Here is a 16,752-nt window from a genome sequence, read left to right as displayed (position 1 = left end):
GCACTAAGTGAATGACAACTCTAATAACCCCCCCCTCAACTATTTTTCTGGAAAATTTATATAGCAAAACATTTAATGAGTGATCATGTGTTAAATACAGGCAACATTATCTCTTTCTGTTTAACCGTAAATTAGTGAGTGCTTTCTGATGAGGGGGGAAAACTGCTCAGCTTCTGGTGGGTTTTGTTACTATTTTTATCCATATTCCCTTTCAAAGTAATGGATATATATAATATGTGTATTATATATATCCTGTAGTGAATTTTCTCAACTCTTTAATGCCTTCTTTACCCTGACTAAATTATTTCCCACTGCCAGCAATGGGTTAACTAAAAGTAACTGCCATACAATCACCTAAGTTTCTTGGTGTTTTTATGCTCTCAAATTAATACTATATACTCTTTTGAAGGTCAGTGATAAGCTCTACGGACCACTGAGATAGACTTTCAGAAATAAGGTGGGCTAAGACTCAGTAGAGTGCCATGTGTGATTGATCTATTGAGGTAAATATTACAGCTTTTAAACTAGAGGAGTTAAGTTTGATGGTTTTAAAAGTTTCCACTAGCTGGAGTGAATCAAATTCCCTCCTGACAACACTAAACACAAGGACGGCAGTCAATACTCCCAATACTCCCCTCCACTATGCAATCATAAAACTGGACCGCAAATGACAAACTTAAGAGGAGGTAAAAAGTCACAGCAGCAGCAGTGTGCGTGCATGGCTTAAATACTGTAGCTACATAAAAACCAAAAGAAGAGATGAATTAAGCCTCTTGAGAGTTGCTCCTATGTCTTTGGAGATATTGTAACTTCACAGAGTGGCTTCTTTGCACAACTACCTGTTTCTTCTAAGAATTACCTAATGGCAGTTTACCAACTCCTCAACATCTTTTGAGTCTTCAGAAACAGGACTGCCCAAACATGATCCAATGATATTTGATTCTTCCTGGTGATGTTGGAATATGGGATCTGTAATGAGTTCAGTTTCAAGTTAGTCAAATGTATATATATATTTTCACTATGTAACCCATAGTAAAAATGTACAGTATGTATTTTATAACAGGTCTTCATTGGTAAGTCAAGAAAAGACTAACACAAACTAAATGCTTAAAATTTTTATCACTATTTGCCCACTGTCCCTTGCTTTTTTAAGTTCTTAATTCCTTGTTATTTCCCTTATAATTTATCAGGCACATGATAAAAAGTTGTATTACAGTACCTGTTAGTGTTGTCAAAGGCAAGACAGATTCAGTATCAATGACATCAGATGCTTGGATAAAGCCATGAGGAGAAGGAACGATAAGTATTGTTTCATCATCTATTGTTTGATGAATTTGTTCTACTATGGTGGGAGACTCTAAATCCTAAATAATATTTAAAAGAGAAAAAAAGATTCTAACTCAGATTACTTGTTAGTTCTCATGATCCGGAGTACATCTAGATTTGACAGCACTTAATACTCAGGTATTTCATTTTAAAATTACAGTTAAAAAAGGAGCAAGATCTTAAGTAAACTTCAATAACGTCCTAATTTAATGCACTATTAAACAAATTCAAACATTGATACTTGAAAATAGAACAGTCTAGTTGAACTACAGGATGAGGTTCCTAAGTTGAACCCCAAAGATTAACTATACTCAAGAAGTGGGTTACAGCTGGGTACCAGTGGCTCACACCTGTAATCCTGGCCACTCAGGAGGCTGAGATGTGAGAATCACAGTTCAAAACCAGCCTGGAAAGGAAAGTATGTAACATTCTAATTTCCAATTATTTACAGAAAAAGCCAGAAGTGGTACTGTAGCTCAACTGGTAGAGAGCTAGCCTTGGCAAAAGGAGCTTTGAACTGCAAACAAAACAAAAAACAGTGGGTTACACAAATACTTCAATCTACTATAGGAAGAGAGAGCATCAATGAGAAAGTATGCTAAGGTGAAACTCTGTCCTGTCCACTTCTGGCAGCAACATTGGTAGTGCACTGCTAATTCTACAGTCAAGAGATGGGGTTGTAGTTTAAGGGAGGAAAAAAGGAAGTACCAGAGCCTTATCCTTACGAAGGGTTTCTAAGATTTTTTTTCCAACTATGTTTTAAGGCTCAACGTGCTGTTCTTATATATGTGGCTTACCTCGGTAACGTAAGCACTGGCTAAATCAGTGGGTGATCCTTCTTGTTTAAGGTCGGTGACGGAGATTTCTTCTTCTGTTCTGACCATAATGCTATTCATCAGTTCTGTGCTATTTTGGTCACTGAATTTCGATACATGAGTGTCATTAAATGATGGCTGTATAGTTAATTTAGGCTGATGAATTTCAACTGGGAAAGTGTCTGCTTCTAGTGCATCTGGAGGTTCAGGAAAATCAGATGACTGAATATCACCAACAGTTAGTTCTGCTTGGGATATAGAGGAAGTGATGTCCTCTGCGGCAACAGTCTGAATGATGACTCTTGGTGTGTGACACTGCACTGTAACATTGTCACTTGTGTTCAACAGATGTTCTGGCTATAAATGTTAAAGGAAAACCATTAATGGCATAATGAGTAAAAACTACAGGTGGTTTCCCATTGCTCCCTCCCATAACTTTCCCTTCTGGATCTGGAACTTAAGCTTTCTATGTGCGTGCCAATCGTGGGCTTGAACTCAGAGCCACAGCACTGTCTGTGAGCTTTTTTGCTGAAGGCTAGCGCTCTACTATTTGAACCACAGCTCCACTTAGGGCTTTTTCTGGAGGTAGTTTTAGGGGAGATCGATCAGAGTTTCATGGACTTCCCTGCCTGGGCTGGCTTCAATCCTCAATCCTCAGATCTCAGCCTCCAGAAAAGCTAGGATTATAAGCATAAGCCACTGGAGCCGGGCTTGGACTGTAATGTTTATAGTCAGTACTTTTATAAAACTCCTACTCTGTTGCCAATGTCCCTTTCTCTTCTAATTTCCCTATATATACATAAGTAGATACAGAAGAGTAACGAGACTTCAGTAAATGAAGAATTGTTTAGGTAACCTTATCAGTGTGGGTATTTATATCTGTATCAACAGATACATAATACATAACTCAAAAATCAAGTAAAACTATGTAACATACGGATAAAGCATGAACAATGATCTGTTCAGGAGAAGCAGGAGCAGCAGCTGTCAGGGTTACTGTGGGACTAGCAGTCAGAGTTAGGGGAAGGCCTTGACTTGAGCTTGTCTGAAGTAGGTAGGTGCCTGGAGTGCCTGTGGGCTGTAAATGGAAAGACTAAAAAGAAACAAAGATATTTTAACAGAAGTACAACAGACTACTGGCAAAGTCTATCATTTACTAGCCACAAATGTTCTTATCCATCATGTAGTTACAAACAAGTAATAAAAATTGTTAATCTAGCTGGGCGCTAGTGGCTCAGGCCTGTAATCCTAGCTACTCAGAGGCTGAGATCTGAGGATCGCGGTTCAAAGCCAGCCCAGGCAGGAAAGTCTGTGAGACTCTTATCTCCAATAAACCACTAGAAAACTGGAAGTGGCGCCGTGGCTCAAGGGGTAGAGTGTTCGCGCCTTGAGCTGAAGAGTGCAGGGACAGTGTCCAAGCCCAGAATTCAAGACCCACAACCAACCAAAAAAAAAAAAAAAAAGTTAATCTGTCTTAAGTCATTGCTCTGTTCAGAGCATTAACTTTACCCTGCCCTTTGCTCCTATGTATTTCTATATTCTGATTTTAGCTACTTGTTTCAGGGTACCAAGATAATAGGTGCATGGCATCCAGTCAGCCCACCTTAATACTTTTCTTAGGACTAAACTTCACTTTTCTAAAAAGGCACAAAAGCAGTGCTTACAGAGTGTTTTTTGTAAAACAATTTTAGTAAATATTCCTTATATTAAAGTGTAACAAAACAGCAATCAGCAGTGTTCTGAAGATGCTTATGTGAAAAGCTGGTTAGCTGATGTTTATCTCTTGAGATGTTAAAATGAGTACAACCAAGTTATTTGCTAACAGGTTTTTCAAACCATAAGCTCCTATGTAAAGATTTGAGGTAGGTTTATCCTAATATCCTAAAGATTCTTGTACTTAAAGTAGAGCTGGAGCTGAGTGTCGGTGGCTCATGCCTACAATCATAGCTACATAGGAAGCTGAGACGTGGACGATCACATTTGAAATCAGCACAGGCAGAAAAGGCTGAGACACTACCAACTAACTAGCAAAAAAGCTGGTTGGAGGCATGGTTCAGGTGGCATCAGCCATAAGCAAGCAGAGTGAGGAATGACAAGGATTCTAAGTTTATACCCTGAGACTGGCAAAAAAAAAAAAAAAAAAAAAGCTGATGGTTTTTCAGTACCTTTTGTTGGACCAAAACAACTCTCCTGTGTACAGAATCCCTGAATACAGATAACCTAATTGCTAATAAAGGATTATATCTGCCTCTCATGGAAAAGACAGTAGTGTTAGGATTATGAAAGTGCCTAGCACCTAGTAGGGACTCAATTTCTCTTTTCTTCTCGTAAGAGTGAAAGGCTTTATGTATTAATAAAGTATGACCAGGCATTAACATAAAATATATGTGTATGTATACATTAATTTAAAGCTCCGTTTAAGATTAGGTAACAGTGTCATCCTACTAATAAAAGAGAGAAGTCTAAACATTTGACCATGACGCCATAAGCAAAACCTGAACACAAACCTAAATGTACCTGTGTGTGTGTGTGTGTGTGTGTGTGTGTGTGTGTGTGTGTGTGTGTGTGTGTGTGTGTGTAAATATGTTTTTTTTGTACTTGGGGAAAGGAGTAAAAACAAAATAAAATTCTGTTTGCTAATAGTATCAAATGGTTATCATGTCCTGTACACCTCTAACTCTACTCTAGGTTGGGTTCTAAGGATGGAACAAGAACCTTCTGCCATGTTGGCCATTCTCTGGGGATTTGGTTATGGAGAGGATGAATAAACTCTTGCATTACTACCCTTTATGTTCTTCACAATAAATCTTTTTTTTTTTTTTTTTTTTTTGGTCAGTCATGGGGCTTGAACTTGCTGTCCCTGAGCTCTTCAGCTCAAGCCAAGTGTTCTACCACTTGAACCACAGCGCCACTTTTCTGGTTTTCTGATGATTAATGGGAGGTAAGAGTTTCATGGACTTTCCTGCTGGGGCTGGCTTTGTTGAACAGTGATCATCAGAGCTTAGCCTCTTGAGTAGCTAGGATTATAGGTATGAGCCATCGGCACCTGGCTCAGTAAATAAGTCTTGAGGCACTTTAATGTTATATTCTTACTAAAGTATATGAACTGTTGGATTTACTTACTTTAGAAGGCAGCATAGGCAAGGACTAGAACTTTTTTTTAATTTTTAAATTATCACTAAAAGACACTCCATATCATAAGTTGTATGTTCCACTTGTACCACCCAGTGGCAATAAAGGGGAATATATATAGATATCCTCTCCAATTTTTGATGGAATTATTTTTAGATAAATCCATCAGAAACATTGTAACTCAACATGCATTTAATATACCTAGCCTGCTGACCACCACAGCAACACAGTACACTGTGGAGTGTTCTTTACCTTGTGATGGTGTGGCTGGCTGGCTGGGAGCTGCATACAGTTTGCTCCTTTTGCCCAGCCAGCATTGTGACCACATATTGGCTAACACAAGATCAAAATTCAAAATTGAGCACTCATATATGTTACTATGTAGACAGATATCTACATTTTTTTCTAGACATAACTTGAGATTAGAAATGGTAGATCATTTGCTAAGAAGAGGTAACTTTTTAAAAAAACTACAAGACTTCCTCAAAGTGACTTAACTATTTGAGATCTTATAGTGCTTACTGAGAGAATGTGTTCACTAACAGCTCATAAATTGTCCATAAACTTTGCTTAAATAGCTAGTAGGTACTTATGACTTAGTACAAACCATAGTACATACTCATTAGCAATGTTATTTAAGAACACAGAGCCAGGTGCTGGGGAATCCTAGCTACTCAGGTGGCTGAGATCTGAGAATCAAGGTTTGGAGCCAGCCAGGGTAGATAAGTCCAATAGACTTATTTCCAGTTAGTTACCAAAAGCCAGAAGTGGAGGCATGGCTCAAGTGTAGACTGCCAGTTCTAAGCCAAAAAACTGAGGGAAAGCAGAAGGCAAACAAACAAAAGCAAAACAAAAAAGCAAACCTCAAAAATATGCATTGGCTAATGTATATATGGAGAAAAAAGTATGAAAGTGGAAATCTGATTTATGCTTCATCCAAAATCCATTTGTCCTCAAATTTTTAATTTCATCTGCTTACATGATAGCATTTTAAAAAATGATACCAATTGGCCAATATCTATTAGATGAAGTATTACTCACTGGAAGAATCTCAAATGTCTGTAGTGTTCCACTGTTTAGTGTTACTGTTTCTGGGTCAACAGTAGCAGCAGGAGAGTCTGTTGAAGCTGTAGTAAGAACAAGGACAATAATAAAATGTTTGTCATAAAGGAAATTTCATATTGAATAATTTGCTTGCAAACCTGAAGTCATCAGAATTTCTTCTGAAAGAAATCTAACGGATTTATCTAGGGTGAAATACAGAACATATTTATGCACAATTGTCATACACAGCCAACTTAATAAAACAGAAGTATGCCCACTCATTCATGTTTTAAGTACTCGGTATTTAAACTACAGACTACTTGTATTTGTGAGATATCTTAAGGCTCACAAAGCCTAAAAAACTTGTGACTATACAAAATTTTTGCTGGTACTTGGTATTTACCATAAAAGAATTTCTAATGTTAGGAAGCAAGAACATATCAGGACAAACCTGAAGAGATAAAAGGAACTGGCACAATGAATTTTTGTGGGCATTCTGACATACAGTGTAGATGTTTGGATTGGTATTCATAACACTAGGTATGAGTTCAAGTGACACTGCTTCCTAGCTGTATAAACCTTGGAAAATAACTTACTTGATCCAAACTAATGTCTATAGAGATTTTATTGTCTTGCTTGTTTCATATTAGTTGTTCTGAGGATTAAAAACAGGTTTATACATAGTAAATGTAAAGTGTTTTTAGTTCAAAAGATCACATTTGGGGGACTAAACAGGAGATTTTGCATACAATGCTAAATAAGAGTAATAGTTAGAACACAGTCATATTCACTTATCTTGCTGGAAAAAATAAGATTAATATCAAAGCACCATTTACACAGTATTTGCTGTCTTCCTAATAGGTATTGTCAACCCAAGGAAAACTAAATCTTAATGCATTATCAGTTGTTGGCCCACAGTAACTCATTTATTTGAATTAGTAATATCACTAACTTTGCAGTTCTCAGATTACAAAACAAAAACAAGCAAGGCCAAAGGAAAATTTTTTTCATTATTTATTACATTGGAAGGAAGATGAAACAACCAAACTCATATTAGGATTTAAGATGTATGATTGTTTTCAACATCACCCCTCTTTTGGTTTTGGTGCCGGGATCAAACTCAGGATCCCAATCATGATAGACAAATGAACTACCACTGAGTTATCCAATCACATGTACAGTTTTATTGTGTGAATAACAACAGCTGTTTTTAACCAAGAGACCAGACCATACATTTGGAAATGTGTGGGATATTTCTCTTATGATGGTAAAGCACTACTGGTATTTTGTTGGTAAGGTCAAGAGTGTCTATGCATTGAGCAATCTGAAGGACAGTTTTGCATACATTTATTTGTCTCAATGCCAAAGGAGGGGGGTGGGGAGGAGACTGGTTGATAATAACACAGTGACTGGTACATTTATGAGTAGTAACCATTTCATAGGCACAAAGCATTATAGGATCTCCACCTATTTAAATACAAGTGAGATAAGGATTAAATAAGGATAAAGAACAGTGAAAAAGGTATGAAAAGTCAACTTGGTTTAGAGCTAAAGAAAATATTTTGCATCTCAACAATAAATTCTGGGTTCTCATAAATCTTATTAAGTATAAAATTATCAAAAGCTAAGGAAAACAGAAGGATTATTTTTTCTGACACTAGCCCTTTTATTCCCTAAAAAATAATTTCAACCTCAATGAAACCAATTTTCCTTTGATAGTTAATACTTGAAATCTATCCTCAATTGTGTGTGCTCTGGTGAACTTACTATATACCACCTGTGAACTCATTTCTTTCCTTGATATAATTTTAGGTAGTTTCTATTAACCATTAATTTTGATTTCTACTTGAGTGGCTCTTATTAAATCCTTTATTATAAAATCTAGAAAGATGTTAAACCATCTTTGACTGTGATTTATAATGGCCAAGCCTGCCATATACCCATACATTACACAAATATTAACTGAACATAAAAATGCCTTAGATGTCACTTAATCAATCATCTTGGGCACGTTTCTATCAGTACCTTAGAAGACTGAAAGTATCAGAGCCATTAACCATATCATACAAGTCCAGTAACAAGGAGTCTTGAGGTCCCAACACTTACAGACATGGGTAATCTGGACTGGAATCTGCAGTGCTGTCATGGGGCTTGGAGAGATGGCTGTATTATCTTCCAAGCGCGCGACTCTGATCTGAACATGTTGTACACTGGAATTGGAATTACTGTTTGGAACTCCAGATCCTGATTTATTCTCCAAAAGCACTGGGTTGTTTTTTTGGTTCTCGTGTAACTGTTTAAGACCTTTTATTAAGACTGAAGGGAGATGGGTAGACAAAAAAAAAAAAAAGAACATTGACTCTCGGTAGACTACCATCTAAGCAACAAGGGACACAGGGTGAGAGGGAAAGTATTTGGAATAAATTTTATTTTGGATGTAATAACTTACCAAAGAAAATAGTAAAATCATGGCCTGAAATTATTAGAAACATCCATCATAGCAATTATTTGAGATAGAGCTGGTCTCAAATGATCCTTTAGCTTCAGCTTCCTGTGTAGCTGGGGCTACAGATGTGTATATGCCAGATTTTTTAAATCCTCCACTTTCATCCCCCCAATTTTATCCTCCCACACATGGGATGATAGGCAAACACCACTCCCACTATTGGTTCAGATGGGATCTTCAATTTTTATTTCCCAGGCTGGTATTGAACCACCATCCTTACCATCTCAGCATCCAAATATCTGAGATTACCAGCATGAGCCACTGGTATATATGGTGAATGTCTTTTTAAATTTAGTTTTCTTTGAAAAATAAAAGTTGGTGTTTATACTAAGGGGAATGAATCTGATAACACAAAGTGTGTTTCCTCTTCATAGTTTATGTGAAAGAACAAGAGTATGTGTGTAAATGTGTATACTTTCATCTTATGGGCCTTGGAAATCACAAATCATTAACTCTTCTCTATGAAAACAAGGACTCAGGGCAGATTTTTAAGTAAAAAATCTGTTTTGATGATTTTCTTCTGAGGCAAAAAAACTTCTAACCTTTAAACTTTCAAGAGGTAAGTACAGTAAGGGAAGGACTTTAAAAAGCAAGTAATACATTACCAGGGAATGAAACATCCTTATGGTTTGCAATTTGCCTTTTGATGGTCCACCATTTACTTCTAAGCCATTGTGGTGAACGGACGCTGCTCCATCCCTCAGCTAACAGATCCCAGTTTATGTCATTTTCATCAGCTACATCAAGTTCTGCTATCCTACAGGTTACAAAATAAGCATAGATTAGATGCTAACTTTAATTTCTCAGTAAGAACCCTCTTCTTCTTGTAGGTGACAATGACACAAGAAATAAAGGGAACCTTTACTTATACCAGTGAGATGCTATATTAAGTTTGTATGAGGGAAAGGGTTCCATTTACAGACATGCTTTCAGAGCTATGAGTTAAATTGCTATCAGCAACACCCTTTGTTTAAAGATCTAAGTAGTGGCTGAATGGTAGATACATGGTTAGAACCAGATGAAGCATTGTAAAGGAAAGGAAACAGGCTAAAGGTTAGAAGCAGATAAAAAACAGTTTAGTTGTAAAATGATTTGCAATATTTCATGGTGTGGCCTCTGAGCTTTTCCATTTGTAAAAATGTTCAGAAACAGCCATTTAAAAGAAGACAGTTGAAATAGGGAAAAACCTGTACCTGTATTTAAAACAAACTGATAGACAAAAACTATCTGGGGATTTAAAAGTCTTAAATTTTTCAGTTTTAACTGCTTTGATAATTTTGATATCCTCAAGGTATAGCCACAATAATGATATTTAAGTTCAATATCTTAAATATTTTCTTGCTGGTGTTTTGGCTTATTTGGTTCCTGAGTTTTATTGGTTAAACAAAATACCTTGATGTGTGTTTAACTGAATTTGAAAGTATATGCCCCACATCTTGGCAATTTTAAGCACAGTAGCCAAGGATTGAAGGCTATGGAGACTGAATAGGCCTCTTACCCTAAACATGTTCCCCCTAGGCTAGGACTGAGGCACATTGGTGGGACAGTGGAAAAGCTGCACTGTCACTGCCTGTGCCATACCTGTTCTGTGGATATAGAGGACTTCAGTCTCCACGCCTTCAATCTGGTACTTTGCCCCGGCACTAAATCCACTAAAAAGGAACAAACACAAAACAAACAAACAAAAGAGCTCAATATGGAATACTTTAGATCATAAATAAAAGCTCTAAGGAAAGGATGCTTTTCAGATATCAAGCATTTAGGAGACCAAGGAAGAAAGTCATCAAGACTTTTACAAAATTAATCAAGTTTTGGCATTAAAAGATTTAGTACAAACCTAAGGATGAGATTGATTTCATCTTCCTTGGTCCATTCAGTACCCCCACTCTGTTTCCAGTTCAGGTAGTTGAGCCATTTAGAACGACATTGTTTTTCTGAGCGGGTACCCACTCGTTCAGCCACAGCTGCCCAAGACACACCCTGTGTGACTATGTCACCTGGCTCAGTGCTTGTCAATTCATGAACCACCTCTGCAAGTCTCTTTTCTTCATCTTCTGTCCATTTCCCTGAAAGAAAGAAATCATCCAGACTACCACTGCTTTTTTTTTTTTTTTTTTTTTTTGCCAATCCTGGGGCTTGAACTCAGGGCTGTCCCTGAGCTGCTTTTGTGCAAGTCTAGCACTCTACCTCTCAAGCCACAGTGCCACTTCCAGCTTTTTCTGTTTATGTGGTACTAAGGAACTGAACTCATGGTTTCATGCATGCTAGGCAATCACTCTACCACTAAGCTACATTCCCAGCCTCACTGCTACTTTTTTGACTTGTATAGAGCTGATTCAGTCCTATATTTCCAAGTACTGATAGGAAGCATCCAGGAAGATTTCAATTACCCAAAACACAACCACAAAGAATTTTATCAAGTTATGTCAAGTCTCTTATATGTAAAACACATCACTGGGAAAACCTTTACTCTACACACAACCACAAATAAAAAACGAAGTGGTGGATAGTTCAAGAGGCTATTATTGTAAGAATAGATACAATAGGAGCTACAAATACAATATCTTCTCACCTATTTAAGTAATGATCTTTTATCATCTTGTTCAAACTACTGTGATAAAATATCAAATTCTGAAACAAGTATTCAAACATTTTTATTCCTGAGCCTGTAAATTCACTAACACACTAAATATTCCTCTCCATTTAAAAATAAGAGTTTGTGCAGAAAACTAATAAATAAGAAATGTTAACTTTTGACTTAATTCAATTACTAGTAGATAATTATAGGGGTTTCAAAAAAGCTTGCTTCAGGAATAAATTAAGCAATTTTTTACTGACTACTTAGATACCACTGACGGATTCAAAACAAATCTTATTATATTAAATAGCTTGACATCAAAGGAAACATACAGAGTGTCATTCATGGTATAGTACACAAGAGAAATTCACCAGAAGCAATGTCATAACACGAAAAGGAAGCCAGCAAATCAATGGTAGTGTCCTCCCAAATTATGTAACAAAAGAAGCACTGTTCATAGTACTGTATGTGAAAACAACTTATTTATGTTAAGTCATGTATTACCCTAAAAGTAAAGGTCTGATCCCTACATTAAGCTAGCTACACCCAAGAATAACAGAGTAAAATTTAGGCCCTCAGTGTCTTGCTGATAACACTAATAGTGACAGCAACAGCTAAGGACAAAATGGTCTTGTTTAGTGGGGTAAGAGATAAGGATAAAAATTATATGCCTGACAATGAAGTTAAAATGGAGAACTCCTTTTTTGTTTTTATTGAAAAATTGAATTTGGGATTGATAGGGCAAAGTGGGAATTATGATAATGAGGCTCAAAGATCAAGTGATAGTGGCAGAGACAAAGTACTATTTATTGTTGGTAAAAAGGTTAGCTTTAACACTATCCATACATTTGAGTACATTTAGAAACATTTGTAATCTGGGTGGGTGGGAAAATGAAAGCCCTATTATTATAGGTTTGTTTTATGGAAATGTATACTTTGAACTTGCCCTAAAATAGATACAAACCTTTGAACGGAACTTCTATTTTGTGACTTGTCTGTTGCTGAAGTTTGCATAAACCTGAATTGAATAATAAGCTGCTGTTGCTGTTCAGTTAGATTGGCCTATATTAAAAATCACCTCTTGTATGTATGTCGTAAAAAGAAATATTTGCCCTATTGGGACACAGCTTTGAATTTCTGAAAACTGTAAAATGGTAAATGTAAATCTTTTGAAATGGAACAGATGTCATGTCCTTATAAGTAATGCCACCTTATATAAAAGAATAAAACCAAGGACTATAGTTTGATCTGTCTATTAAAGCTGAAAAAAAGGTGAAGACTAGGAAATAATTCACCTTAAGCCAACATTTTTTCCTTCAGATAAGAAAGCACTATCTGATAGGCTAGAAGCTTAAAGAGTGATAAGAAACCCTGCCAGTGCACTCACAGTACCTGTGTTGCAAGTATCCTTCATCAGTCTGCACCGATCTTTGACAGAAGATGCGCTTCTTCCTAGCGCCGCCCCTATTGTTGCCCAGTCATTGCCATGCTTTATCCGGAGCCTAAAACAAGAGTCTGCCAATCAGCATTTGGTTCAACTGTTTTCTCCCTTTTAATTTCATCATTTATTCTTCATTCTTCTTCTTCCCATTTGACTGGTTTGGAAGTTGTGGGCAGCAATACTTTGAGAGCCAAAGTTTGAAAGTGTGGCCTTTTATTGGGGTCCACAGTTGTCTGTGGGTGAAAAAAAAACAGGCAGCAATTGCCCTTTTCCTGGGTCAGAGAAGAAATAAATAACTTGGATATGTGTTCAAAAAAGATCAAATTTCCCCTCAGGTTACTGATACAATCTCCCAGGCTAGCCCCAGATTTTTTTCCCTTTTGAGCACACACCTAACAAGCTCTTCTTTAGATATGTGAAAAAGCTTCACAGATCCTTATCATCATAAATAGAATGTACCTTCAAATTTTTTCATGATCCATAAAGTCCATTAAACCTATTTTATGGCTCTAACTCAATGAAATAAAATCATGCTTGACTTGGCAGTCTTGACCAGCATAAATATTTAGTGAAGTATTTGCCAAGTCATTATTTTAAATTAAGCTATGAAGCAAAACCCTGTTTTTTAATGTTGGTATATAAATCCCCCAAATGTAGTCTTAGGCCACCAAAAATGTCCATTTTATCTTTCTGGAAGCCCTGTTAATGGTCTGAGGAAGTATCCAGTGACTAACAATAGGAGGTTAAATTTGTATGTTATGGGCATAGCCTTATTATATTAGTTCTATAGCTGATAAGCTCTTAAAATAGCCAGTTATGCTTAACAACAAGATTATACCAGTCTGCTACAAACTGCCCCTCTTTCATATTAAAAGTTTAAAATTACAAGACAAAAAGCAAATAACAGAATCAATAAAATAAAATTTAAAACTTACTCCTTGAGCTTCTCAATTTCACCAGGTGTATATCTAAAAATTCAGAGAAATTATAAAAATTAAAATGAGGAATTAAATACTTTAATATGTCAGAATTTTAGATACCTCATTACAATCACTTAGCCTATTGACATTCTTAAAGTGACCCATTTTATTGAAGTGAATAAAAGTTAAAAATAATTCTCTTTTGTTAAAAGGAAAAAAAGGGCCATTACTTTTAGGTGTAATATACATACTATAATTTTCTCTAGAAATATTGAATGTTTAAAACATTTGTTCCTATTATTGCCTGGCTTTTATTTCAAAGTTGTTAAGGCACTTGAAATCATAGCTCTTCTGAAAGATTTATGGATGACAATCGAAATGACAGGTAAAAAGAAAATCCATGGAAAATTCTCTTAAGACACTGAAAAAATTGACATTTTCTTCATTTCCCTCAGCAAAGCATTGACATCTTTGACTGTTTCAATACAGCAGCTGCAATGTCAATTTATTTACAATTTTTCCCCCACTGTCATAATACATAAACTATTTTCTTCAGCTTTCAAGTATATTTTCTTTAGCAGGCTGCTGAAGAGCTAGAAGAAAACCAGTATCAGTAGCTCAGTCTTAGTAGTATCTAGTAAGTCATATTACTAGCACTGAAACTTCCCAAAGACAAATAATATCCAGGCATTGTCTCTAGATAGCTATTCTCCACTATTTTCATTTACAAAAATGGTCTCTGTGCTAATAAATAGTATACTATAAAATCAGAAAGGTTCCAAGGAATACATTTAACACTTTCTACATCTTCAACAACTATGCTTCTATATTTTTTATGCTACTACCTTTTACTTTATTTTTTATGCTGCTTTTTTGGCCAGTCTGTGTCTTTTGAACTCAAGGCCTGGGAACAGTTCCCGAGCTTCTTTTGCTCAAGCTAGTACTCTACCTCTTGAGCCATAGTGCCTCTTCTGGCCTTTTCTGTTTATGTGGTAATGAGGAACTGAACCCAGGGATTCATGCATGCTATGCAAGCACTCTACCACAAGGCCACACTCCCAGCCCCAGCCCTTTATGCTACTTATTTAATACTTTTATGCTACTATACTTTTTATGTTACTTTCTTACAGAACAGACTTTGTCATAGAAAGTTGAACCTTTACTTTAACCTAATAGTAAGACAATTCAGTCTGATTTCCAAAAGAGAGTTTATTCTTTTCAACCTAGAACTAGAAGATCAAATTCTTATGGATAATAATCCATAGCTGTCGCCACTTAAGTCACTGATTGTTGCTGTATTTTAAAAATTAACAGATTCTTTTCACTAGTTCCCCAAATTACATGAAAACATGCAGCATTACAAGTTTTCATACTTTCCCACATGGTTTCTGTCATCATACATGCGAAGCACTCTTCTATATACTGCAAACAAAGGCCGGTTCAGACCCCATGCTATAGTTCTGTAGAAATCTTTTCTTTCGTCCTTTGACATCTCAAAGATGATTTCTGTAGCATCTTTTATTCCGCGTGCCTAAATGGGTTACATTTCTTTCATTTAGGGATTTCTGATAAAATCATGTGAATATACTATGCTTTTAAACTTGCTTTAATGTTAAAGATCATCAAAGGCATTTATTAAAAAAAGATATTGCTAGTTAGTAATGGTTATAAATGTTAAAATGTTTAGGTAATAAATTAATATTTATTGTTCCAAAAATAAAATAATATTCAACAGATTCAATTTAAGTGTTTTAAACTTATTGAAAAAATTTAAATAAAGTAGAAAAAAACATACAAAAAATAAATCTAGAAATTGTATTTTTGATAGTAAGAAAAAATTGAAACAATTTACTTCTAGCAACAAAATAAAACAGAACACAACTGTAAATAATATAAGAATCAAAAAAGTAGGGCCTAAGTAGAGAAGCTTCAGAGATTGAGACAATAAATGAACATTAACAATTTTGTGGCAATAACATCTGAATGTCTATGAAATGAACACAGTCCTAGAAAAAAAAAATCAACTTACCACAAATGACTAGGAAAAATAGCAAATCAACTAGGCACAGACCAACAAGAAACTTTCATAAATTCATTATCATCATCTTTCCACTCTGAAAATCCTAAGCCCAGAGTATAAATTGTAACCAATAGTTAAGAGAAACGTAACTATGATCTTAAATTATTCTACAGTAAAGAGAAGAAAAATGCTACTTCCTTGCTCATTTTATCAGGCTGGCATAATCTCAATGGGAAAATCAGACAAAGACAGTTTCAGAAAATAATTGTCAGGTCAAGCTCATTCATTAATATAGATCCTTTCTTCATAGTGTAGCACAGTAAACCCAACAATGTATAAAGTTAATACATCAATGTCAAAGAAAAGGCAAATGCAAAACTCCCAAATTCCTTTACCCCAGAAATACAAACTCATGTCAGTTTCAGAGAAACTACTGATGTGATTGGTCATATCATTGCATGAAAAAAGGGTAAAATTTCAAAAGATATGGCAAAAGCCACTCACAAATGACTTTTTTTCTTTGGTGCTGGTTCTGGGGCTTGAGCCCTTGAACTCAGTGCCTCATACTATTGCTCAGCTTTTTCCCCAAGACTTGTACTCTACCACTTGAGCCAAACCCCAAGCTCAACTTTTGGCTAATTATTTGAAGATGGAGTCTCTTAGACTTTTCAATCTTCCAGGTTACAGACTGAGTAGTTATGATTATAGGTATAAGCCACCACCAGTACATGGCTCTAAATGATTTACAATGTATTTCTGAATACAATGTTTACTATTTCTTTTTCTAAAACAATAAACTCAGTGAAAAGATCTTTATTCACCAGTAAATAATAAAGGATTTTAAACTTTATAGTTTTCAAATCTTAACTTGTAGTCAAAATTAAGATGACAATATACTTATATATATTAAATAAATGGTTAAATACTGTACCTGTCCCCCACTCTCCAAACAGTACTAATGATGTACTTT

At 35.8% G+C, this 16,752-nt stretch overlaps 1 protein-coding gene across 2 annotated transcripts in view; it reads right to left on the bottom strand.

Annotated features, from left to right (window-relative positions):
• Positions 1-859: 859 nt before the first annotated feature.
• Dmtf1 (cyclin D binding myb like transcription factor 1) overlaps positions 860-16,752 on the bottom strand; it is a 28,565-nt gene continuing 12,672 nt past the window's right edge. For both annotated transcript variants that reach the window (XM_069996382.1, XM_069996383.1), the window contains exons 8-18: positions 15,136-15,293; positions 13,778-13,810; positions 12,794-12,903; positions 10,661-10,889; positions 9,429-9,580; positions 8,424-8,633; positions 6,315-6,400; positions 3,079-3,234; positions 2,124-2,498; positions 1,220-1,364; positions 860-969 (exon numbers count right to left, since the gene is read on the bottom strand). In XM_069996382.1, coding sequence (XP_069852483.1) covers positions 860-969; positions 1,220-1,364; positions 2,124-2,498; positions 3,079-3,234; positions 6,315-6,400; positions 8,424-8,633; positions 9,429-9,580; positions 10,661-10,889; positions 12,794-12,903; positions 13,778-13,810; positions 15,136-15,293 — 1,764 coding nt within the window. The remainder of the gene's footprint in view (positions 970-1,219; positions 1,365-2,123; positions 2,499-3,078; positions 3,235-6,314; positions 6,401-8,423; positions 8,634-9,428; positions 9,581-10,660; positions 10,890-12,793; positions 12,904-13,777; positions 13,811-15,135; positions 15,294-16,752) is intronic.

This window comes from Dipodomys merriami, unplaced genomic scaffold (assembly GCF_024711535.1).
Source record: "Dipodomys merriami isolate MVZ:Mamm:240054 unplaced genomic scaffold, mDipMer1.0.p SCAF_5, whole genome shotgun sequence".
Taxonomy (NCBI): domain Eukaryota; kingdom Metazoa; phylum Chordata; class Mammalia; order Rodentia; family Heteromyidae; genus Dipodomys; species Dipodomys merriami.
The sequence above is the reverse complement of the archived record's forward strand: the minus strand, read 5'-3'. Positions and strand labels throughout refer to the sequence as shown.